A 26,938-nucleotide genomic window follows, 5' to 3' on the forward strand; every position below is an offset into this window, starting at 1 on the left:
CTGGTTCTGTTTGGACTGAATGACTTTAAACCACAAACTGAATCATCTGAACTCAGTTTAACGACTTTGAGATGATTTTAGTTTTGAATTGTTAAATAAAAAACTGAATCAAATGTAATATTTTAATCTGAACTGTTTTCTGAGGCTAAAAGCAGAAAATCATCATAATTAATATAAATAAAAGCTTGAAGACATTAATCTGTGTGCAAATAATCTAATCTAATCTGGGAGATTTTATTACTGGAATAAATGAACTTCAATAAATGTTTTCATTTACTGAATATTAATAAATGAGAATATCATTTTTACTATATCTCCCTTATTTGGTGAAAATGTAAATCATATCATGAGTCAGAAAATAAAACCATCAGCTCTCGTTTCTTTTGGGTTTTTATTTTGAAGGTCCACACAGTCGGTCATAAAACTACATATTTCTGATGTCACTAATATTTACACAAACATGAAACAATCATTCATTCATCAGGAGTAAAACAGAGGAAGTGATTTTAAGACAATCATGTTTATAACTTTATATTCAGGTTTTTAACAGGAAGTTTTATCTACAGATCCTCCAGGTTTGGATCGGTCCGGATCGAGTCGGTCCGTATCGGATCGGGTCGGATCGGTCAGGATCGGGTTGGATTGGGTCGGATCGGTCTGGATCAGATCGGTCCAGATCGGGTTGGATTGGGTCGGATCGGATCGGATCGGATCGGTCCGGATCGGATCGGGTCGATCGGTCAGGATCGGATCGGTCTGGATCAGGTTGGATCGGTCCAGATCGAGTCGGATCGAATCGGGTCGGATCGGTCCGGATCTGATCGGTCCGGTTCGAGACGTTTCCTTCCTCCTCAACAAATCCTGAAAAACAAAAAGAAAAAATATTTGAATGGATTTGATCTGAACCAGATTCATTAAAAACCAGGTAAACATGAAGTCTGGATCTCTGAGGCGACCGGGAAGAAAAGCCTGAAGCTGAATAATAACTGGGACAATCACCTGGACACCTGGACACGTCCTGCCGCCGGTCCAGGTGACCGGGACAAAGTTCTGTCTTCATCCAAAACACCGACCAGCTTTAACTTTCCGCACATCGATTCAGACCAGAAGGATCATTTTCATTGGGGATTTGAGTTACCACGGCGACGTAAGAAGCGAAAAACGAGCGAAATTTCAAACTGCTGAACCGCAGAGTGAGAAACGGACTCGATTTTTTACCCCAAAGTCATTTTGAAATCGCTCTCACATCTACAAATATCGCTCTATTGGTATGAAAGTCGGTCATGATATTGATACGCATGCCTGCTCCCGTTAAATGTTTTACAAATTTCTCTAGAGCTGATGGTTTTCTGTCAAGGTGCTTCAGGGTGAAATTATGTGACAAGGTAAAGGTCAGGCTCTCATCCATTCATTTTCAGACTTTTCTGAAACATTTCTGAGCTCAGAGCAGATATTTCTCTCATCGCTGCTATTTCTGTGAAGGAGCTACAGATATGAATCACAGGACCATCAGAGACAACAAATAACCCTCTCAGACGCTTCAAACGGTTTTTGGATCGACCTTACGGATCCTGAACGGGAAGCAGTTGTTCGGACTGCTTTGTTCATCAAAACTCACTGGGTGTCTCATAAAGTTAGATAAAGTCTCTCACACACACAGCAGTTGGCTGTTGCTATGGCAACAGAATACAGAGAAAGCAGAGCTGCTGGTTAGGACAACAAGGTCTCTGTAGTTCTAAACATGGCGGATCATTAATACAGAGGGCAGAGCAGAAGGTCAGAACTACAACATGCTGGGATGTTCTGGGCATTAGATAACTGGATTAACCAAACCACTGTTACACATGGGATTAGTAGCCATTTAAAACGAAGCTTTCTGAAAATTTCAAAATAAAAGCCTCAATATTCCTGTCTGGCTAGTGCAATGTCTTTCCTAAAAAAAGCTTTTAGCTATTTTTCTTACTTATTAGCCATTTTTAGTATACTGATGGAGTGAGTCAATGAGAGAAAACATGCTAGTGATGTCCCTCATGCTACTGACAACATTCATGCTAACATTAGCATTTTGGCTAATTTTAGTTTAGGCATTCATTTCAACATACTGAATGGTTCAAGTCCATGTCAGTCAACATGCTTTTGATTCTCCACATGCTATTTTGTAATTGTTAACTAAACTTAGCATTGATGCTAATTTTTAGCATCAGAACACTGAGTTCCAACCGATGGGCACACTTTGGCAGGCCCCAGTTAAATTTATTCAGAAAGTTTCTAGTTAATAAACTGAAGTTACTTTGGATAAAACTTTCCTCTCAGGAGTAGAAAAAACCCCGAGAGGTTCTGTTTGTCATCTCCATGTATTTCTGATGGTTCTGTTTGTGGTTCTGTGAGGTTCTGATGGTTCTGTGAGGTTCTGATGGTTCTGTCTGTGGTTCTGTGAGGTTCTGATGGTTCTGTTTGTGGTTCTGTGAGGTTCTGATGGTTCTGTGAGGTTCTGATGGTTCTGTCTGTGGTTCTGTGAGGTTCTGATGGTTCTGTCTGTGGTTCTGTGAGGTTCTGATGGTTCTGTTTGTGGTTCTGTGAGGTTCTGATGGTTCTGTGAGGTTCTGATGGTTCTGTCTGTGGTTCTGTGAGGTTCTGATGGTTCTGTGAGGTTCTGATGGTTCTGATGGTTCTGTGAGGTTCTGATGGTTCTGTGAGGTTCTGTACTCACACTGACTCATCCACAGCCGCAGCGTCATCAGGACGTTGAAGGCCACCGTCTTCATGAAGATGACTCTCAGGCCGAAGATGGTAATGGAGGCCAGATTCACCATCTCATCTGCAAACAGCAGCAGCCGTTAAACCCAGAACTGGTTTTTACACAGCAGAGGCCATTAGAGTCGGGTTTAACGTACCTGGTTCCAGACTGGCGTCACACTGGACTTCTTCTTCTCATCATCATCTTTGAAAAACAAACACAACAAACAGTCATCAGTAAATCAGTGATGCAGCCAGGAAACTGAGTCATGGTGGAAAGTTTGACTCGTTCAGACTCACCTCCACATGTTTGTCCATCTGTCAGAAAGGCCACCTGGCTGTAGACGCCTGTTGGTTTCCCATTGGCATCTGTTATCTGACTGCCGTTTGCATTGTTAAACCCAGTTGCATTCTCTGCTCCATTGTGTCGAGTAAATCCAGTTGCCAGACAAACTTTGGTGTCGCCCTCAGCTGGACCCAGATCGTAATAATCCGGCTCAATTTCTTCCTCTGAAACACACAGAAGCAGAAATCATGAATATAAAACATTAAACCTTTTTGTTTCCTTCAGGGGCAGAAAGCTTGTTGGGTTCTGATCCGGTTCTGCCAATCCGACCAGAACCAGAACCTCTGATGAATGATGATGTTTCATTAATTCACTCGTTCTTACAGATTTTATCTGTTTCTGCTGAACTTTAAACTCGTTTCTAGTTTTGGTTTAGAAAATGTTGAGTTTGTTTTTCGTTATATTTGATCCTGATTATGATCTTTATTCAGACAAACATAATAAACATAAATATAATAAATATAAACAATAAACATAAAGATAAATGTTTCATGTCTTCAGACGACATAAAACTGGTTTTTATTTAACCTCCATAAAGACATAAAGTTACAGAAAATAAAATGGAAAACCGGTTTAAACCAGTTTAAACCGGTTTAAACCAGTTTAAACCGGTTTAAACTGGTTTAAACTGTTGGTTTACAGTTTAAACAGTTAAACTGTACAGATTAATTAACTCTGGTTAATAAATCTCATATTTTAATTTTGTTAGTAAATTATTCCAACGTGTCATTTCCTGAAACCTTTTATTAAAGTTTCATGTTTCATCTTCACCTACATATTTAACGTTATTGATCATAACTGAACCACAGTGAACTTCACCGTCACAAAAAGCTGCTGGTTCTGATAAACCGGGTCCGATCCACCAGGTTTAATGTTTTTATGATAAAATATATTAAATGTTTTCATAATCAATCAGTTAATCTGATCATAAACATCATCACTGAGATTAAATCTGTTCAGCTTTTTATTGCATAGTTAAAATGTTAATTATTTATATTAATTATTCATTTTAAAACTGAAATGAGGACAAAATAATTAAACTGAACCTCAAATAAATAAATACATTAAATTGAAAACTGATAAAGAGTTCAATAAAAATCCTGCTGCAGATTTTAGAGCAGAAAAAAATCTGTGATGTGAAAAATGTAGATTTTTTTGGTTGTTTTTCATAAATATTAAAAGTTTTGAATCAACTTACTGGGAGAAACAAACAGTTTGAGTCCAGATCCAAACGTCAGCTTAACGTTGTTGCTATTCACACTGGAGTGGAACCAGTAACAGAAACCAGTTCAGTTCTGGAGCCGGTTCCAGTGTCCATATGGACCAGAACGATCAATCTGGATTCAGAATTAAACTGTTTCATCCTTTAATATTTTCTATTTATGTTGCAGAAACTTAAAGCATCTTTCAGGCGTTTTAATGTTTGGAGCAAATTATTGTAGAAATTAAAGTTTTGAGTGAAAATAATGAAAAATGTTGAACTGGACTCACTTTGTTCCACCAACAGTTTGGATCCGGATCCAAACTGGATTTTATTGGTTCCAGTTTGAGTCACACAGCAACTCAGGCTCAGACGGAAACATTACATCAGATAATCCACCAGATAATCCACCAGATTATCAGATAATCCACCAGATTATCAGATAATCCACCAGATTATCAGATAATCCACCAGATTATCAGATAATCCACCAGATTATCAGATTATCCAACAGATTATCAGATAATCCACCAGATTATCAGATAATTTTATTATCAGATAATCCACCAGATTATCAGATAATCCAACAGATTATCAGATTATCCATCAGATTATCCATCAGATAATCCATCAGATTATCCATCAGATAATCTATCAGATTATCAGATAATCCATCAGATTATCAGATTATCCAACAGATTATCAGATAATCCACCAGATTATCAGATAATTTTATTATCAGATAATCCACCAGATTATCAGATTATCCATCAGATTATCCATCAGATAATCCATCAGATTATTTTAGCGTTAAATCTGATTACAGATTATAATAATTAGCTGCATCATTAACTCATTTCATCCGTTTCTGACTTTGTGATGAAAACTTGAGGATTTGTGTGGAAATGATTTTCTGAATGTTTTTCCAGTTTATCTGAATTTGAGCTACGATTCAATAAAATCTGAATTATTCGTCTGTTATTGTCAGATATTTTGTTATTTATCACCTAATAAATAAAAACTGAAGTTAATGTGATATTTTAGATGCTTTTAAAACTCTTTAAATCTTGTTGAACTGGACTCACTTTGCTCCACCGACAGTTTGGTTCCGGGTCCAAACCGGATCTTGCCGGTTCCGCTCTGCGTCACACAGCGACGGAAACCCGACCGATAATCTGATGTTATTGATTTAGCATTTATTCTGGATTTATTCTAAATAAAATCCTGATTGCTGGTGAAATTTATAAGAACTAAAGTTTGTTTTCAGAGCAGAAAAATCAGATTTATAATAATTATTATTTACAAAAGGTTCAAAAATCCTGAATATTTTAACTCATTAATTGATGAAAATATTCAGTTTCTGTGGTGAAGACGAATAAAATCATTTAGACGAAATAATAATCTGGAAAATATTTCACCAGAACAACGATCTGGGTCCAACTGAGGAACCAGCAGAACCGGCAGAACCGACAGAACCAACAGAACCAACAGAACCAACAGAACATTTCTGGGTCCAACAGAGGAACCAACCGAACCAACTGAACCAACAGAACCAGTAGAACCAACAGAACCAACAGAACCAGTAGAACCAACAGAACCAACAGAACCAACAGAACCAGTAGAACCAACAGAACATTTCTGGGTCCAACTGAGGAACCAACAGAACCAACTGAACCAACAGAACCAGTAGAACCAACAGAACCAACAGAACCAGTAGAACCAACAGAACCAACAGAACCAACAGAACCAGTAGAACCAACAGAACCAACAGAACCAACAGAACCAGTAGAACCAACAGAACATTTCTGGGTCCAACTGAGGAACCAACAGAACCAACAGAACCAGTAGAACCAACAGAACCAACAGAACCAGTAGAACCAACAGAACCAGTAGAACCAACAGAACGTTTCTGGGTCCAACTCACGCTGCGACACGGCGACCCGGACTCCGGGTCCAAACAGCAGCTTGTTGTTGTTGGTGTTCACACAGCCAGTCGGCCCAAAACAAAAACTGCAGCAGAACCTTCAGTTCCTGTCCGGTTCTGGTTCTGGTTCTGGTTCTTTGGGGTTTAATTTACTTTAATCTGAGGTTAAAATCCAAACCTCTTCAGGATTTTTTCTTTGTCGTTTCTGGATGAAGATGTAAAACAAACTGAGCAGAAGTTTAAATAATAATTATATTAAATAAGAACAAAAGTTTGATAATCAGATTTAAACAGAAAATTTTGTTTTTAAAATCATTTTTATGGTTTAATTATGAATATTTAAACTGAACTCGCTCGTTTCCATGGTAACTGTAACTCCAGACCAAAAACTACAACAAAAACCAAAACCATGTTAATTAAATCTGATATTAAAAACTGAGGGAGTTTCTCTGCTGAGTTAAAATCAATATTTAAATATTGATAATCGATCAGCTGTTAATGTTTAATTTTCTTACTGCGTTGAACTTGAAGCTCGGTTCCGGACCCGAAGTGGACCTTCCTGGTTCCGTCATTCACACAGCGACATGCAGCTCAGCAGAAACTCAGCATGAAGCTCATCAGATTACAGATTACTGCTGCTAATCTGAGCCGCAGTTTTAATCTGTGGTCATCAGATTACAGATTACTGCTGCTAATCTGAGCCGCAGTTTTAATCTGTGGTCATCAGATTACAGATTACTGCTGCTAATCTGAGCCGCAGTTTTAATCTGTGGTCATCAGATTACAGATGATTTACTTAAACTGACCCTGTAGTTTCATATTCAGCCTTTTAATGGAAACAATGAGCTGCTTTCTTCACAAACTAATTTATATCCAGTCAATATAAACAGTTCTGATGTTTTAGTTTCTGCCTCCAGATTAAAAATTATCAAAAGCTTTTAAATGATTCTGGAGGCGTAACAGTTTATTAATCTCTGTGGTTCATCATGACGCTTTATAAATTCATATTTATTAACTGTAAACGTGAAACTCTTACTGGACTGGATGTGAAGTTTGACTCCGATGCCAAACATCGTTTTCCTGGCAGCTTCGTTCACACAGTTCAGAGCATCGAGTCAGAAACCGGCAAACCTTCAGCTGCTTTCTGGATAATCTGGATAATCTGGATAATCTGAATAATCTGAATAAATCTGAATAATCTGGATAATCTGGATAATCTGGATAAATCTGTCACAGGTCAAAACCTTCATGTTTTAATCCTTCAGTCGGTTCTGAGAAAAATCTGAATCCCGACAAACAGAAAGTTTAAAACACTTTGATGTTAAAATGTAACAAACGGTAAAATAATTTCATTAAAATGTAACAAAGTGATGAATCTTTGAGGCTGGAAATGAAAAAGTTTTCTGATGTTTTTAAAAATGATATTTGCTGCAGTTTGACTCCAGACCAGAAACTGATCAATAACTGATGGATGTGATCAGGAGCTGAACTGGTTTCAAGCAGATTTTCATGTTAATCAATAAAAGCATCAATATTTAAACTTTGGTTTAGATTTTCTGATGTTTGGTGGATTTTGTGTAAAATGATCATTTATTGATTATTGATGATCCGTTTGCTGCTGCATGTTAATAATCTTGTCTTTTGTGTTTTCAGCTCAGTTCATGTTTCCAGTCCCACCAGTGACCCACTGGGACGGGTCCAGTCTGGACCATCACAGCAGCCAAACGCCGATTTATGACGCAAAAACGACTAAATTCATTTAAACTCCTGGATTGAAGAGAAAATGAGTTTTGGATTAAACCGTTTATGAGTTTGGAGCCGAAGTTTATTAACGTGAATCGATTTGATGACAACATTCTCAGGTTTTACAGTGTCTGAACGTAAACTGGTTTCCTCTCCTACCAGTTAATCCAGTTTGGATCCTCAGAGTTTCACAGTGAGAACAGGAACAGAATCCGAGCTGGATTATAATCTGAGCTCCAGATTAACGTCCAGGCAAGAATAATCTGGAGTTTAATTAATCCAACACCAATAAAACACGAGATATTAAAGTTTATAGTGAGAATCTGCTCCCAGTTCAACCAGTTTAACTGGTTTAACCAGTTTAACTGGTTGAACTGGTTTCCAGTAAAATAAAAACATTCAATGTTAAAGTGTAACTGGTTAAATGTGCTGGTCTTACTGGTTCCTACGTTCAGACTGGTTCCAGAACCGAAGCGGATCCGGACTCCATCATTCACACCGTGGAACCCGACCCGACAAAAACCCACCAGAACCAGCGAGGCTTTAATGGGCAAACTGGTTTATTACCATTTATACTGGAACTGAGGATATTATGTCTAATATTTAGTTTATTTCATTTTAATAACATTTCTGAGATTTTACTGAAATATGAACGAATGTTTATTAAACTGTTTCTGGATTTGATCTGATTTTAAAACATCCAGTTTTTATAACCTGCACAGTTTAATAAAACTGTAAAAATGAATCGTTGAACTCACTGATCTCCACCATCAGTTCGGTTCCTTCACCAAACCAAAGCTTCCAGCCGGATCCAGAACCAGACACACTCTGGGTCTGAGCCCACCCAAAACCCAGCTGGCTTTTTACAGTGTAACATCCAGCAGCGGCTCTAAAACTAAAACTTTTATTTTTACAGTGTAACATCCAGCAGCGGCTCTAAAACTAAAACTTTAAATTAAATCTTCTGGTTTTTGATTCATCATAAAATCACTTTTTGCTTTTCGGACTGAATTTATCATCAAAGTCGTCAGAAAAAGAAAATCTAAAATAAAACAGTTTAATTTTATGCATTAAACTAAATATGTTTGTTTTAATGTCTGAGGTTTAATAAGTTGAATAATCAATGATTCTCTGGTATTGATTATGAGTTTTACTCCTTTCCAATAATCGGTTTTCGTTTCCTATCAGACTGATCAGTTTTAGTTATCAATAATCAATAAATATATTTAGTATCATTTGTATCATTAAGCCTCTGCTTATTATAAAATATTTATAATATTCATTATATTGATTATTATTTTAGACTTGATTGGTTGTTTACTGATAAAAAAGTTTTCAGTTTTATGTTTGAGCTGTTTATTTTCTTTATTTTTCTTTATTTTCTTTATTTTTCTTTATTTTTCTTTGTTTTTTATTTCTTTATTTTTCTTTATATTTCTTTATATTTCTATATTTTTCTTATTTTTCTTTTTCTTTATTTTTCTTATTTTTCTTTATATTTTTTTATTTTTCTATATATTTCTTTATTTTTCTTTATATTTCAATATTTTTCAATATTTTTCTTTATTTTTCTATATTTCTATATTTTTGTTTGACTTCCTAATTTAAACTAACATAAAGTCACAAATTTACCTCCAAGGATGAAAAAAACCTGTTAAATTCTGGATAAACTGTTTTATTCCTCATTGATTATTTTTCTGGGTCGGATGTTCAGTTTGGTACCAGAACCAAACAGCTTCGTGTTGCTGAACCCAGAAATACATGGAAACTGATATTTCTGCATTAAACTGTTTAAAATTAGACACTAAATGTGATTTAAAGGTTGTAAATGAAATATTTTATTGCTGATGTTTCTGGTGACATTCAGGATGATTCAGATTTATATCTATAAAATGTTTTAAATAATAAAAACTATTTGATGTTTTCAGACACAATCAGACAGAAACGATTCAGATGAAACTAATAAACCTGTCAGTGGAAAAACTGCAGTAAAATCAACATTTTGAAGGTTTCATTTTATCTGCTGTGAAGTTTAATATCGATAAAGTTTGTCTGACATTAAACAGATTAACGTTCTGGACGGAACCGTCAGTTTGGATCCAGAACCAAAGACGGGTTCTGAGTTTCCAGAACCAGAAAGTCATCAGCATAAACTCTGATTTCTGACAGGAACCGTAAAACATTACCGATATAATTTATCCAGTTTATTTATTAAATCTGGATTTAAACCAAAATGCGACATCATAGTTTGATTTGTAAGTAAAATGAGTAAAACGTACCGAACTGAACCGTCAGTTTGGATCCAGAACCAAAGACGAGTTCTGAGTTTCCGTATCCAGACACACAGTCAGTCGGTCAGCAGCAGAAACGCTGAAATATCATTTATTTATAATAACCAAGCAGGAATAAACTGATCATTTTAACATAATCAATAAATCCTGGAAACGTTCGTTTGATCCAATCATGTTTCTACCTGTGAACCAACAACCTGAGAGTCTGATCAGGTGAAGTTTAAATAGTTTGTCCTGTAAAACATAAACTGAGATAAACTCACTTTTCTGCACCGTCAGTTTGGATCCAGAACCAAAGATGAATTTATTTCCATAATTATTCACACAGCAGGAGAAACCAGAGCAGAAACTCTGAGGATGAACTTTTCATGTCATTGATTCAGATTCGATCTGAGGAATAAACTAAAATCATTCGTTTCATGTCGTTGATTTTAAATTAACTGAATATTAACTTTAATAATATCCTATGATGTTATTTCCTTCTGAAGTCCAAGTTTTATTAAAGCTTCATCACCATTAAAATATGCATAACATTAAAATCAGATTTTTGGTTTTTATCCATAATAAAAATTAACGTTTCATTTCAACTCACGTTTCTGAACCGTTAGTTTGATTCCCGTCCCGAAAATCATTTTATAGTTTCCACTTCCAGTCACACTGTGCTGCAGCGCCGAGCTAAAACTACAGCAGATAAACTCCCAAACTACAGCAGATAAACTCCCAAACTACAGCAGATAAACTCCCAAACTACAGCAGATAAACTCCCAAACTACAGCAGATAAACTCCCAAACTACAGCAGATAAACTCCCAAACTACAGCGAATAAACTCCCAAACTACAGCAGATAAACTCCCAAACTACAGCGTTTAATTCCCAGTGGATTCAACATGTTTAACAGAATTTTAACACATTTTGGTTTAATTGTCAAACGTTTATATTTGCTGGTAGTTTTAGTTTTTCACTCACTGTTTCCTATCGTTAGTTTAGTTCCTTCCCCAAAGATCAGCTTTGCGACTCCTGCTGTTGTCACACAGTGACTCTGAGCTGGACTTTAACTAGACCACCATCTGATGGCAGAAATAAAACTTTTAAACTTAAAGTTTTGGGAATTTCATGTTTTTAAACTAAATACTCTCATCTGGACCAAAGTATTTATGAAACTTATCATTCTAGTGAATATCCAAGAGAAGCTTTACTTTAAACTCCTGATCTGATGGTTACCTTTACTGCAAAAATATTTCTAAAATCTTAAACTTTAAAACAAACAGAAATATTTTTACATAAAAAATCTAAAACTACAGCAAATAAATTCCCAAACTACAGCGTCTAAATTTTTCTTTCCCAGTTGATTCAACATGTGAATATCTACATATTCAGTTTTTCATGACCTTGTTGATGTTTTGTGGTTTTTATGACTTTATGAAGTAAAAGTTTGTTTAGGTGAAACATTAAATAACTGGAAATGATGAATAAACAGAAAAACATCATCAGCAAATCGTTTGACCTTCTGGGTCTGAAATCATTTTAACAATAAATATTTTAAACTAAAACGTTCAGATCAGAACTAAATATTTTCCACTCACTGTTTCCTATCGTTAGTTTAGTTCCTTCCCCAAAGATCAGCTTTGTGACTCCTGCTGTTGTCACACAGTAACTCTGACCTGGACTTTAACTAGACCACCATCTGATGGCAGAAATTAAACCTTTAAAACTTTTAAATCTCCAGTTTTGGGGATTTCATGTTTTTAAACTAAATACTCTCATCTGGACCAAAGTATTTATGAAACTTATCATTCTAGTGAATATCCAAGAGAAGCTTTACTTTAAATCCTGATCTGATGGTTACCTTTACTGCAAAAATATTTCTAAAGTCTTAAACTTTAAAACAAACAGAGAAAAATTTTTACATAAAAAATCTAAATATGGTTAAAAAGCGTTTCAGTTGGTGGATCTTTGGATCTGATCTGTGTGGCATGTTTTCCCTCTGAACGTTAAACATGTTGTAATATTTAATAAAAACTTCTACTAACAGTTTGGTTCCTTTTCTGAATGTGACTTTATAGTTTCCAGTTCTTCAGTCGATCAGCAGAAACTGATCAGTGACTGAACCGCTCTGACCATCAACCATATTCTCCCAATAATCAATTAAAATCGTTCAACGACTTCAGTCTAATAAACACATCATCCTGGAAAACAATAGTTTTTGATCCAATCGTGTCTTTTTTTCAGTGTATTTCAGATCAGGTGAAGTTTAAATAGTTTGTCCTGTAAAACATAAACTGAGATAAACTCACTTTTCTGCACCGTCAGTTTGGATCCAGAACCAAAGATGAATTTATTTCCATTCACACAGCAGGAGAAACCAGAGCAGAAACTCTGAGGATGAACTTTTCATGTCATTGATTCAGATTCAATCTGAGGAATAAACTAAAATACTGATGTTTCATTTTTACAGTGAATATTAACTCCTGCTGTTATTATTCTGCACTTTATTATCTCACAACACAAATATTTATGGTGTAATTCTGTTAGTTTTTCTGGTTCCCATGTTTTACTGGAACTATTAATCGCTTAAAATCAGACTTTTGGTTTTTATCCTTAATAAAAAATAACGTTTCATTTCGACTCACGTTTCTGAACCGTTAGTTTGATTCCCGTCCCAAAAAACATTTTCCAGCCTCCAGTTCCAGTCACACTGTGCTGCAGCGCCGAGCTAAAACTACAGCAGATAAACTCCCAAACTACAGCAGATAAACTCCTAAACTACAGCAGATAAACTCCTAAACTACAGCAGATAAACTCCCAAACTACAGCAGATAAACTCCCAAACTACAGCGAATAAACTCCCAAACTACAGCAGATAAACTCCCAAACTACAGCGAATAAACTCCCAAACTACAGCAGATAAACTCCCAAACTACAGCAGATAAACTCCCAAACTACAACGTTTAATTCCCAGTGGATTCAACATGTTTAACAGAATTTTAACACATTTTGGTTTAATTGTCAAACGTTTATATTTGCTGGTAGTTTTAGTTTTTCACTCACTGTTTCCTATCGTTAGTTTAGTTCCTTCCCCAAAGATCAGCTTTGTGTTTCCTGTTGTTGTCACACAGTGACTCTGAGCTGGACTTTAACTAGACCACCATCTGATGGCAGAAATAAAACCTTTAAAACTTTTAAACCTCCAGTTTTGGGGATTTCATGTTTTTAAACTAAATACTCTCATCTGGACCAAAGTATTTATGAAACTTATCATTCTAGTGAAAATCCAAGTGAAGCTTTACTTTAAACTCCTGATCTGATGGTTACCTTTACTGCAAAAATATTTCTAAATTCTTAAACTTTAAAACAAACAGAAATATTTTAACATCAAAAATCTAAAACTACAGCAGATAAACTCCCAAACTACAGCGTCTAAGTTTTTCTTTCCCGGTTGATTCAACATGTGAATATCTACATATTCAGTTTTTCGTGACCTTGTTGATGTTTTGTGGTTTTTATGACTTTATGAAGTAAAAGTTTGTTTAGGTGAAACATTAAATAACTGGAAATGATGAATAAACAGAAAAACATCATCAGCAAATCGTTTGACCTTCTGGGTCTGAAATCATTTTAACAATAAATATTTTAAACTAAATCGTTCAGATCAGAACTAAATATTTTCCACTCACTGTTTCCTATCGTTAGTTTAGTTCCTTCCCCAAAGATCAGCTTTGTGTTTCCTGCTGTTGTCACACAGTAACTCTGACCTGGACTTTAACTAGACCACCATCTGATGGCAGAAATTAAACCTTTAAAACTTTTAAACCTCCAGTTTTGGGGATTTCATGTTTTTAAACTAAATACTCTCATCTGGACCAAAGTAGTTATGAAACTTATCATTCTAGTGAATATCCAAGTGAAGCTTTACTTTAAATCCTGATCTGATGGTTACCTTTACTGCAAAATATTTCTAAAGTCTTAAACTTTAAAACAAACAGAGAAATATTTCTACATGAAAAATCTAAATATGGTTAAAAAGCGTTTCAGTTGGTGGATCTTTGGATCTGATCTGTGTGGCATGTTTTCCCTCTGAACGTTAAACATGTTGTAATATTTAATAAAAACTTCTACTAACAGTTTGGTTCCTTTTCTGAATGTGACTTTATAGTTTCCAGTTCTTCAGTCGATCAGCAGAAACTGATCAGTGACTGAACCGCTCTGACCATCAACCATATTCTCCCAATAATCAATTAAAATCGTTCAACGACTTCAGTCTAATAAACACATCATCCTGGAAAACAATAGTTTTTGATCCAATCGTGTCTTTTTTTCAGTGTATTTCTGATCAGGTGAAGTTTAAATAGTTTGTCCTGTAAAACATAAACTGAGATAAACTCACTTTTCTGCACCGTCAGTTTGGATCCAGAACCAAAGATGAATTTATTTCCATTCACACAGCAGGAGAAACCAGAGCAGAAACTCTGAGGATGAACTTTTCATGTCATTGATTCAGATTCAATCTGAGGAATAAACTAAAATACTGATGTTTCATTTTTACAGTGAATATTAACTCCTGCTGTTATTATTCTGCACTTTATTATCTCACAACACAAATATTTATGGTGTAATTCTGTTAGTTTTTCTGGTTCCCATGTTTCACTGGAACTATTAATCGCTTAAAATCAGACTTTTGGTTTTTATCCTTAATAAAAAATAACGTTTCATTTCGACTCACGTTTCTGAACCGTTAGTTTGATTCCCGTCCCAAAAAACATTTTCCAGCTTCCAGTTCCAGTCACACTGTGCTGCAGCGCCGAGCTAAAACTACAGCGAATAAACTCCCAAACTACAGCGAATAAACTCCCAAACTACAGCAAATAAACTCCCAAACTACAGCAAATAAACTCCCAAACTACAGCAGATAAACTCCCAAACTACAGCAGATAAACTCCCAAACTACAGCAGATAAACTCCCAAACTACAGCGTTTTCTTCCCAGTGGATTCAACATGTTTAACAGAATTTTAACACATTTTGGTTTAATTGTCAAACGTTTATATTTGCTGGTAGTTTTAGTTTTTCACTCACTGTTTCCTATCGTTAGTTTAGTTCCTTCCCCAAAGATCAGCTTTGTGTTTCCTGTTGTTGTCACACAGTAACTCTGAGCAGGACTTTAACTAGACCACCATCTGATGGCAGAAATAAAACCTTTAAAACTTTTAAACCTCCAGTTTTGGGGATTTCATGTTTTTAAACTAAATACTCTCATCTGGACCAAAGTATTTATGAAACTTATCATTCTAGTGAAAATCCAAGTGAAGCTTTACTTTAAACTCCTGATCTGATGGTTACCTTTACTGCAAAAATATTTCTAAATTCTTAAACTTTAAAACAAACAGAAATATTTTAACATCAAAAATCTAAAACTACAGCAGATAAACTCCCAAACTACAGCGTCTAAGTTTTTCTTTCCCGGTTGATTCAACATGTGAATATCTACATATTCAGTTTTTCGTGACCTTGTTGATGTTTTGTGGTTTTTATGACTTTATGAAGTAAAAGTTTGTTTAGGTGAAACATTAAATAACTGGAAATGATGAATAAACAGAAAAACATCATCAGCAAATCGTTTGACCTTCTGGGTCTGAAATCATTTTAACAATAAATATTTTAAACTAAATCGTTCAGATCAGAACTAAATATTTTCCACTCACTGTTTCCTATCGTTAGTTTAGTTCCTTCCCCAAAGATCAGCTTTGTGACTCCTGCTGTTGTCACACAGTAACTCTGACCTGGACTTTAACTAGACCACCATCTGATGGCAGAAATTAAACTTTTAAACTTAAAGTTTTGGGTATTTCATGTTTTTAAACTAAATACTCTCATCTGGACCAAAGTATTTATGAAACTTATCATTCTAGTGAATATCCAAGTGAAGCTTTACTTTAAACTCCTGATCTGATGGTTACCTTTACTGAAAAATATTTCTAAAATCTTAAACTTTTGAAACAAACAGAGAAAAAATTTTACATAAAAAATCTTAAACTACAGCAGATAAACTCCCAAACTACAACGTCTAAGTTTTTCTTTCCCGGTTGATTCAACATGTGAATATCTACATATTCAGTTTTTCATGACCTTGTTGATGTTTTGTGGTTTTTATGACTTTATGAAGTAAAAGTTTGTTTAGGTGAAACATTAAATAACTGGAAATGATGAATAAACAGAAAAACATCATCAGCAAATCGTTTGACCTTCTGGGTCTGAAATCATTTTAACAATAAATATTTTAAACTAAAACATTCAGATCAGAACTAAATATTTTCCACTCACTGTTTCCCATCGTTAGTTTAGTTCCTTCCCCAAAGATCAGCTTTGTGACTCCTGCTGTTGTCACACAGTAACTCTGACCTGGACTTTAACTAGACCACCATCTGATGGCAGAAATTAAACATTTAAAACTTTTAAATCTCCAGTTTTGGGGATTTCATGTTTTTAAACTAAATACTCTCATCTGGACCAAAGTATTTATGAAACTTATCATTCTAGTGAATATCCAAGAGAAGCTTTACTTTAAATCCTGATCTGATGGTTACCTTTACTGCAAAATATTTCTAAAGTCTTAAACTTTAAAACAAACAGAGAAATATTTCTACATGAAAAATCTAAATATGGTTAAAAAGCGTTTCAGTTGGTGGATCTTTGGATCTGATCTGTGTGGCATGTTTTCCCTCTGAACGTTAAACATGTTGTAATATTTAATAAAAACTTCTACTAACAGTTTGGTTCCTTTTCTGAATGTGACTTTATAGTTTCCAGTTCTTCAGTCGATCAGCAGAAACTGATCAGTGACTGAACCGCTCTGACCATCAACCATATTCTCCCAATAATCAATTAAAATCGTTCAACGACTTCAGTCTAATAAACACATCATCCTGGAAAACAATAGTTTTTGATCCAATCGTGTCTTTTTTTCAGTGTATTTCTGATCAGGTCAAGTTTAAATAGTTTGTCCTGTAAAACATAAACTGAGATAAACTCACTTTTCTGCACCGTCAGTTTGGATCCAGAACCAAAGATGAATTTATTTCCATTCACACAGCAGGAGAAACCAGAGCAGAAACTCTGAGGATGAACTTTTCATGTCATTGATTCAGATTCAATCTGAGGAATAAACTAAAATACTGATGTTTCATTTTTACAGTGAATATTAACTCCTGCTGTTATTATTCTGCACTTTATTATCTCACAACACAAATATTTATGGTGTAATTCTGTTAGTTTTTCTGGTTCCCATGTTTCACTGGAACTATTAATCGCTTAAAATCTGATTTTTGGTTTTTATCCATAATAAAAATAAACGTTTCATTTCGACTCACGTTTCTGAACCGTTAGTTTGATTCCCGTCCCAAAAAACATTTTCCAGCCTCCAGTTCCAGTCACACTGTGCTGCAGTGCCGAGCTAAAACTACAGCGAATAAACTCCCAAACTACAGCAGATAAACTCCCAAACTACAGCAGATAAACTCCCAAACTACAGCAGATAAACTCCCAAACTACAGCAGATAAACTCCCAAACTACAGCAGATAAACTCCCAAACTACAGCAGATAAACTCCCAAACTACAGCAGATAAACTCCCAAACTACAGCAGATAAACTCCCAAACTACAGCAGATAAACTCCCAAACTACAGCAGATAAACTCCCAAACTACAGCGTTTAATTCCCAGTGGATTCAACATGTTTAACAGAATTTTAACACATTTTGGTTTAATTGTCAAACGTTTATATTTGCTGGTAGTTTTAGTTTTTCACTCACTGTTTCCTATCGTTAGTTTAGTTCCTTCCCCAAAGATCAGCTTTGCGTTTCCTGTTGTTGTCACACAGTGACTCTGAGCTGGACTTTAACTAGACCACCATCTGATGGCAGAAATGAAACCTTTAAAACTTTTAAACCTAAAGTTTTGGGGATTTCATGTTTTTAAACTAAATACTCTCATCTGGACCAAAGTATTTATGAAACTTATCATTCTAGTGAATATCCAAGTGAAGCTTTACTTTAAACTCCTGATCTGATGGTTACCTTTACTGCAAAAATATTTCTAAAATCTTAAACTTTTGAAACAAACAGAGAAAAATTTTTACATAAAAAATCTTAAACTACAGCAAATAAATCCCCAAACTACAGCAGATAAATTCCCAAACTACAGCGTCTAAGTTTTTTTTTCCCGGTTGATTCAACATGTGAATATCTACATATTCAGTTTTTCTTGACCTTGTTGATGTTTTGTGGTTTTTATGACTTTATGAAGTAAAAGTTTGTTTAAAACATAAAATAACTGGAAATGATGAATAAACAGAAAAACATCATCAGCAAATCGTTTGACCTTCTGGGTCTGAAATCATTTTAACAATAAATATTTTAAACTAAAACGTTCAGATCAGAACTAAATATTTTTCACTCACTGTTTCCTATCGTTAGTTTAGTTCCTTCCCCAAATATCATCTTTCTGTTTCCTGCTGTTGTCACACAGTGACTCTGAGCTGGACTTTAACTAGACCACCATCTGATGGCAGAAATAAAACCTTTAAATCTTTTAAACCTCCAGTTTTGGTTTAGTTAAATATTAATTTAGTTTTCATGATATTTACAATAAAAGCCAATAACCAAGTAAACTGTAAATATTACTCTTGATCTTTACTTTGGTGGAAAATATTTATAATAATTAAATATTAAAACAAGCAGATAAAGAATTATTTTAAATCTAAAATCTAAATAAGGTTGAAAACATTTAAACTGGATTATTTTAATCCAATGTGTAGATTTAATGTTGTTAAATCTCAGGTATAATTTAACTCATTAATCAATAACTTAGTAGTTTCTATCAGGAGTTTGTTTCCTTTTCCAAATGAGTTTAAAGGTTCAGTTAAACTTTAACAGAACCTTTAACAGGTTAACAGGTTCTGTTAAAGTTTAACTGAACCTTTAACAGAACCTTTAACAGGTTCTGTTAAAGGTTCTGTTAAAACGTACAAACAGTTTTAACAGACTGTTAAAACTGTCTGTTAAAAATTATCAAAACATTTTTTCCATCAAAAATGTTTTGATGGAAACATTTTTCAGTGAATTTGTTGACATTATTTTATTAATAATGATGAATCTTTACATTTGTAGGCTGAATAAATTTTCAAACTAAAACAAATTTACATATATGTTAATTGTTTTAATTAATTAAACATTAACTTTTAATCAGAATCAAACCAAATTTTGCTGCAGATAAAATAATCGATGCTCATTCAGCCCAAAAGCTTCGGTTTATAATTTACCAAATGATGGTAATAATCTACTCACTGGTTGCTATGGTAACCGCGGCTCCTTCTCCGAAGCTCAGTTTATAGTTTCCAGATGAAACTGAATCGGATCAGAACGTGAAAGTTACATCTACTGGTTATTAACTTTATGTTTTATATCTGAAGCTCACACTATAAACAATCACTGGTCATATTTATATTTACCATCTGAGTTGGTTTTTAAAGTGAAGATTTTTTACTTGTTTCATTTTGTGTAAAGTTTGATTAAATAATAAACTATAACAATAAAGTTTTAATTAAAATGCTGCTACTGACCTGAATCTATGGTGAGTTTTGTTCCTGAACCAAAAGTGATTTTAACTCCAGACACACCGAGACAAACATGGTGGCAGAAACCGATTTAAACCTCCAGCAAACCGATTTAAACCTCCAGCAAACCGATTTAAACCTCCAGCAAACCGATTTAAACCTCCAGCAAACCGATTTAAACCTCCAGCAAACCGATTTAAACCTCCAGCAAACCGATTTAAACCTCCAGCAAACCGATTTAAACCTCCAGCAAACCGAAACGGATTTATGCTCCATTATTTATGGAATATCAGAATCAGCCGAGAGAAAAACCCTGCAACAGATTTATGATAAAATGTTTCTGTTCATCCTATCAGACACAGAATCACATCATCTGCATGTTGTCAAAGTTTCCCAACATTTTTATGATGATCAGATTTTAAACTCATCTACAGAGTTGGATTAATATCTGGAGATGTTTTTATTCTGATCGATTCTGATCAATACTCACTGCTTTCTGCTCTCAGACTGATTCCATCCCCAAAAACCAGTTTCCAGTTTCCAGACGAAGTCACACAGTCAGAACGACGGAAACAATAACCGATAATCAGGCGATCGATCAGAGGAGAGAGAAGAGAACCGACAGAGTCTCAAGCATGTGGGACCGAAACAATAAATTATGCTAAAATAACATCAAAACGTCATTTTGGTTCTGATCCGATGTCAGACGGGTCCAATGTTTGTATTTCAGATTTTCATCATGTAAAATTATTCAGGCACGTTTTGGGGTTAAAGGTCGTTTTGACCAATGAGTTTTTACTCACCATGTTCAACTGTTAACGTGGTTCCTTCACCAAAAATCACTTTCCTGTTTCCAGATCCAGACACACAGCCTGGCGGCTCTCCACAAGAACCGACCAGAACCAGCAGAACCAACAGAACCAAACAGAACCGACCAGAACCAACAGAACTGAACAGAACCAAACAGAACCAACAGAACTGAACAGAACCGAACAAGAACCGACCAGAACCAAACAGAACCAACAGAACTGAACAGAACCGAACAAGAACCGACCAGAACCAAACAGAACCAACAAGAACCGACCAGAACCAAACAGAACCAACAAGAACCGACCAGAACTGAACAAGAACCGACCAGAACCAAACAGAACCGAACAGAACCAACAGAACTGAACAAGAACCGACCAGAACCAAACAGAACCGAACAGAACCAACAGAACTAAACAGAACCAACAGAACCGACCAGAACCAACAGAACTGAACAGAACCGAACAAGAACCGACCAGAACCAGCAGAACCAACAGAACTAAACAGAACCAACAAGAACCAACAGAACCAAACAGAACCAACAGGAACCGACCAGAACCAACAGAACCAACAAGAACCGACCAGAACCAGCAGAACCAACAGAACCGACCAGAACCAACAGAACCAACAAGAACCGACCAGAACCAACAGAACCAACAGAACCGACCAGAACCAACAGAACCGACCAGAACCAACAGAACCAAACAAGAACCGACCAGAACCAGCAGAACCAACAGAACCGACCAGAACCAACAGAACCGACCAGAACCAACAGAACCAAACAAGAATCGACCAGAACCAGTAGAACCAACAGAACCGACCAGAACCAACAGAACCAACCAGAGGTCACCATGGGATTATTCAGTAATCTGATTATTTTTTCACCCAGATTAAATATTAAAAGTGTTTTTTTCTGTGATTAGTTGGAAAAATCAAAATGTAAAGAATGAAAGTTTACAGTGAAGAAGATTTAATGTAACTTTATGTAAACTTGGTCCAGATCAGATTCTATAACATGAAACTCACGTTTCAGAACCACCAGCCGCGATCCGGGTCCAAACAGAACTTTATAGTTTCCAGTCACACAGAGAATCGGGTCCTGACGGGAACAGCAGCGAGACCAGAACCGTCACCATGACAACAAGGTTACAGAGGAGACACGTTTTTATACGAGAGTCACGTTTTATTAAGGACTAATTAACTTTAGTTTCAGTTTTTTAAGTGCTCATGATGAAATATTTGGGATTTTTATATTTTTATCTCCTTTGGAGACATGAAGAGATTTTTCAGCAGCTTCCTGGTTAATAGTTATGAATTTAATGAAACATGTTTAAGTTTCACTGCAGCAGGTTTATGAAGACACTTAAAAACAACACGATTCATTAATACGAGTTATAAATGATATCAATAATATTCATATAATATCAATAATATTCATTAACTGTCTGTTATTATTAACTAACAGCTGAACTCACTGAGGTGGACAAACTGTTTGGTTCCGGTACCAAAGACGAGTCGGTTTGCAGAAAGAGACACACTGTGACAAACACAACATCCAGAACCAGAACCAGGACCAGGACCAGAACCAGGACCAGGACCAGAACCAGGACCAGGACCAGAACCAGAACCAGGACCAGGACCAGAACCAGAACCAGAACCAGAACCAGAACTAGGACCAGGACCAGAACCAGGACCAGGACCAGGACCAGAACCAGAACCAGAACCAGAACCAGAACCAAGAATAAAATCAGATGTTCAGATTCCTGTTGGTTTAAATGTTTTAACCTCTGATGAGCAGAAAAAATGAAATTATTTCCACTTACTGGAATAAACCTGCAGTTTGGTTCCTTTCCCAAAGAGAAGCCGGTTTGCGTTCACACAGCGACTCAAACCGGATCACAAACCGACTGCAGGAACCATGAAAACTTTATTTATATCAAAACGCAGACAGAAGATTTTATTTATCATTTTCTGTTTCTAAACAAATAAAATATTTAATCTGAAGTTTGAGACGATAATTTAATGATTTCTGACTTGATAAAACATTAATAAAACTGATTTGTTTCAGTTTTTACAGTGCAGCGTTTCACTGTAAAAACCTGCTGGATGTTTTTATAGTTTAAATTAATATTCACTATTTTCAATGATTAATTTTGATCCAGCTGCAAACGTGATCCGGTGTCCAGAACCAGAACTGGGTTCTGACTGGGCCCGGTTCTGGTTGGACCCGGTTCTGATTGGACCCGGTTCTGGTTAAAATGTCTGCTCGTCTCTTTGTTACAGATTATATTCTGTTAAATTTCTATAATTTATTATTTCTGAGATTAAAAACAGGAAATATTATTATATAATAAATGTTATTTCTGACGTGTTTTTACAGTAAATCGATAATCAATATCTGCTTATTGATCAGATTGGCAACTCAGTGAAATGAATTAATCTAATAATCTCAGATTATTGTCAAACTTTCTGGTTCATATTTTCTGCTGCAGATGTTTTAAATTCAACCCGTTTCTCTAAAACTGTTTTAAATCGACCGGTTCTGGTTCAACCCGGTTCTGGTTCAACCCGGTTCTGGTTCAACCCGGTTCTGGTTCAACCTGGTTCTGGTTCAACCCGGTTCTGGTTCAACCCGGTTCTGGTTCAACCTGGTTCTGGTTCAACCCGGTTCTGGTTCAACCTGGTTCTGGTTCTTCATTTCAACAGAACCTCTGGGACCAGAACTGGAAGCTAACTGGGTTCAATGGTCAAACTGGTTCCAGGCCCAAAGACGATCCGGTACCGACCGGTTCCAGCAGAACCGAAACCCAAACGCTCTGCAGTCAGAACCAAATGTTCATTTTTCTCTGGTTCTGATTAAATTTATGATTATTTACAAAATAAAAATAAAATCTGGAGTTTTTCACTTCAATGGTGCAGAAAAATCTGTTTTAATAAATTGATCACCAATAACTGATCACCAATAACTGATCACCAATAACTGATCACCAATAACTGATCACTGATCACCAATAACTGATCACCAATAACTGATCACCAATAACTGATCACTGATCACCAATAACTGATCACCAATAACTGACCAGCAGCTGCTGCCCATAACAAACCAACCTGATCAAAGACTTACTGGGTTTGATGGTCAAACTGGTTCCGGATCCAAACAGGATCCTGTTCACACCAGTGTTCACACAGCAGGAGGGTCCAGAACCAAAACCCAACCTGACGAACTGCAGCCGGTTCTGATCCAAACGATTCACATGAATTATGAGGTTTATTGATTATTTTATTACCTGGCAGAAAATGTAATGATTTTATTAAAATTTAAACGTTTTTATTGATAATTTAATTTATTTCACTTATTTATGAATCTAATTCAGTCAAATTCAACATTAATCAGAACCGACTGGGTTCGACGGTCCAACTGATCCGGATCCAAACAGGATCCTGGTAACAGCTGCAGCATTCACACAGAGGGGGTCAGGGACGGAAACCAGCTGGGTCCAGAACCAGAACCGGACCAGAACCAGACCAGAACCTGGACCGGACCAGAACCAGAACCAATCTCACCGTCTTCCCCTCAGCTCTGACTGACAATAATCAGATTAATATTTAGAGTAAAAATATTTCCTGTTTAAACTTTTTAACGTAAATAAAGATTTTTAGTTTAAACTCATTAAATTGATGCTAATAAAACAGAAACAATGAAAAAAAAAATTCTGCAGGTTCCAGAACTAAACATGATAAACTGACATTAATCAAACAGAACCTTTGGGTCAGCCAACCGGTCCCAGCGAACCAGAACTTATTGAAACAACCATTTTAAATGTAAACCTACTGGGTTCGATGGTCAAACTGGTTCCGGATCCAAACAGGATCTTGTATCCGGTTCCAGTCACACATCATGAAGCTCGGTACCAGAAACCCAGCAGCCGTTTGGACCAGCTGGTTCTGATATTTGGGTCATAAATTCAGCTTTTCTTAAATTTTTACGTCCGGTTCTGGACGGGAAGACGCCGCTGCACTGTAAATAATAACTCCAACTTTAATTATTTATGTTTCTGATCTCCATCAGAACTTACTGGATTCAATGGTTAAACTGGTTCCAGGTCCAAAGATCATCTTGTTCCCACCAACATTCACACAGCCTGAAGCTACAGAACCAGAACCATCAGAACCGGTCCGGTTGATAAACTGGTACCAGAACCAGAACCGATGAGATTAAAATCTGATTATTATAATAAATTAAATATTTAATCTGGATTATTTATCTGGACCTGAAGCTGGATTACAGAACCAGTTCTACTACTGGTTCTGATTGGTTCTGATCGGTTCTGATTGGGTTTTAATTTAAACATTTTATTCATTTTTAAACTTTTAGCAAAAACATTTCAGAGAAAAACGACCAGAAATGAAACGAACCATTTGATCAGAACTTACTGGGTTCGATGGTCAAACTGGTTCCGGTACCAAACGTCATCTTGGTTCCACCTCCAGCATTCACACAGTCTGAGGCTCCAGAACCAAAACCCAGCCGGTACCAACCGGATCAGAACCGGATCAGAACTCGCTTCAGTCTCAGGATTATTTCTAGTCAAGAAATTATTTCTGATTTTTGTTTTTCATTTTCGTCCAGTCGGACCTGAACCTGGTTCTGGACCCGGTTCTGGACCTGAACCTGGTTCTGGACCCGGTTCTGGACCTGAACCTGGTTCTGGACCCAGTTCACTACACTGTTTCATTTTGTTCAGTTTCAGCATAAATGGGTCGCGGTTCTGATGAACTTACTGGGTACGACGGTTAAACTGGTTCCGGTACCAAAGATCATCTTAACTCCACCAGTCACACAGCCTGGAGCTACACAACAAGAACCCGGTTCTGACCGGATCTGACTGTATCTGACTGGTTCTGATCGTTGAAACATAAAATCTGTTCCATTTATTTGGATTATTAATTTGATTGTTTTTTATTATTTAGTTTTTGGATTAAATTTAAATTTTATTTAGATTTTTTACTTATTTTCCTTTCTGAGTTTTAGTTGGACTAAATTTAAAAATGATGAAATAAAAACTTTTATCTCGAGTTTAGAAAAGTTTACGGAGAGCAGAAACATTTAATGATCAGTGAATGTTTTTCTCAATAATCAGATAAAATATAAAATCTTACTGGTTTCAATGGTTAAACTGGTTCCAGAACCAAAGATCATCTTGTTCCCAGTAAACACACAATATGAATCTCCTCAACAACAACCGACCAGAACCAACCAGAACCAACCAGAACCAACCAGAACCAACCAGAACCAACCAGAACCAACCAGAACCAACCAGAACCGACCTGCTTCAAAAGAATCCAGTTTAAGGTCTCAGGTTTAAACTGGTTTCCATTAATTATTTGATTTTTACTGGTTTTATTTAATTTATATGTTTATTTTTCCATCAGTGGATCCAGAGAACCAGAACTGAAACTGATTTGGTTCTGAATCGTCTACAACTGGAAAAGTTTATTTATAACAGAAACACTAACTGGTTAAACTGGTTAAACTGGTTCTACTGGTTAAACTGGTTCTACTGGTTAAACTGGTTAAACTGGTTCTCCATCAATGACAGAATCACCCAACAGAACCCGTCTCAGTAAAAGAACTTTTTGATCTGAAGTTTAAAAAGTTACTCCAGAACATTTAGGACCAGAACTGGAACCATTAAAGATCTGGATCAGAACTTACTGGTTTCAATGGTTAAACTGGTTCCGGTTCCAAATATGATCTTATTATATCCACCAGATCCAGTCACACAGCCTGGAGCTACACAACAAGAACCCGGTTCTGACCAGTTCTGACCGGTTCTGACCAGTTCTGACCGGTTCTGACCGGTTCTGACCAGTTCTGACCGGTTCTGACCGGTTCTGACCGGATCGAGGAGTAAGACATAAAATATTATTAAACGTTTTTGCTCAGAAACAGATAAAATATAAAATCTTACTGGTTTCAATGGTTAAACTGGTTCCAGAACCAAAGATCATCTTGTTCCCACCAACATTCACACAGCATGAAGCTCCAGAACCAGAACCATCAGAACCGGTCCGGTTGATAAACTGGTACCAGAACCAGAACCAATGAGATTAAAACCTGAATATTAGAATAAATTAAAAATTTAATCTGGATTATTTTCTAAAACTGAACTTCAGGTCCAGATTAGACCGATCAGAACCGATCAGAACCGGTTCTGATCGGTTCTTTATTGAACTGATTCTGTTTTAGTCATTTTTAAACTTTGAAGCGTCTGGAACTGG

General features: G+C 36.0%; 1 protein-coding gene across 3 annotated transcripts; it reads right to left on the reverse strand.

Moving 5' to 3' along the window:
* Positions 1–372: 372 nt before the first annotated feature.
* Positions 373–26,534, reverse strand: LOC103479962 (uncharacterized). Of its 3 annotated transcripts, none has more exons than XM_081598095.1 (5): positions 25,817–26,534; positions 3,037–3,246; positions 2,895–2,941; positions 2,711–2,818; positions 373–861 (listed from the first exon to the last, which is right to left on the reverse strand). In XM_081598095.1, exons 1-4 carry the CDS (start codon positions 25,854–25,856, stop codon positions 2,807–2,809), a joined length of 309 nt encoding a protein of 102 aa, XP_081454221.1. In that variant the 5' UTR covers positions 25,857–26,534; the 3' UTR covers positions 373–861; positions 2,711–2,806. The 3 variants fall into 3 exon arrangements, with proteins under 3 accessions (XP_081454221.1, XP_081454219.1, XP_081454220.1); XM_081598093.1 differs by lacking the exon at positions 25,817–26,534 and adding an exon at positions 25,439–25,680; XM_081598094.1 differs by lacking the exon at positions 25,817–26,534 and adding an exon at positions 25,091–25,333.
* Positions 26,535–26,938: the final 404 nt, after the last annotated feature.

The sequence above is a fragment of the Poecilia reticulata genome, chromosome 17, assembly GCF_904066995.2.
Source record: "Poecilia reticulata chromosome 17, P_reticulata-male-v2, whole genome shotgun sequence".
In the NCBI taxonomy this organism is placed as follows: Eukaryota; Metazoa; Chordata; class Actinopteri; order Cyprinodontiformes; family Poeciliidae; genus Poecilia; species Poecilia reticulata.

What these genes read in the sequence shown, in the direction of transcription:
- LOC103479962 (XM_081598093.1), bottom strand. Translation starts at nt 25,574, where the DNA reads ATGTTTCAACGATCAGAACCAGTCAGATACAGTCAGATCCGGTCAGAA. An exon ending in CAGTTTAACCGTCGTACCCA is followed by an intron (nt 3,247 to 25,438) that starts GTAAGTTCATCA and finishes TGTGTGTTTCAG; the next exon opens with AGGAAGAAATTGAGCCGGAT. An exon ending in AGATGGACAAACATGTGGAG is followed by an intron (nt 2,942 to 3,036) that starts GTGAGTCTGAAC and finishes TGTTTTTCAAAG; the next exon opens with ATGATGATGAGAAGAAGAAG.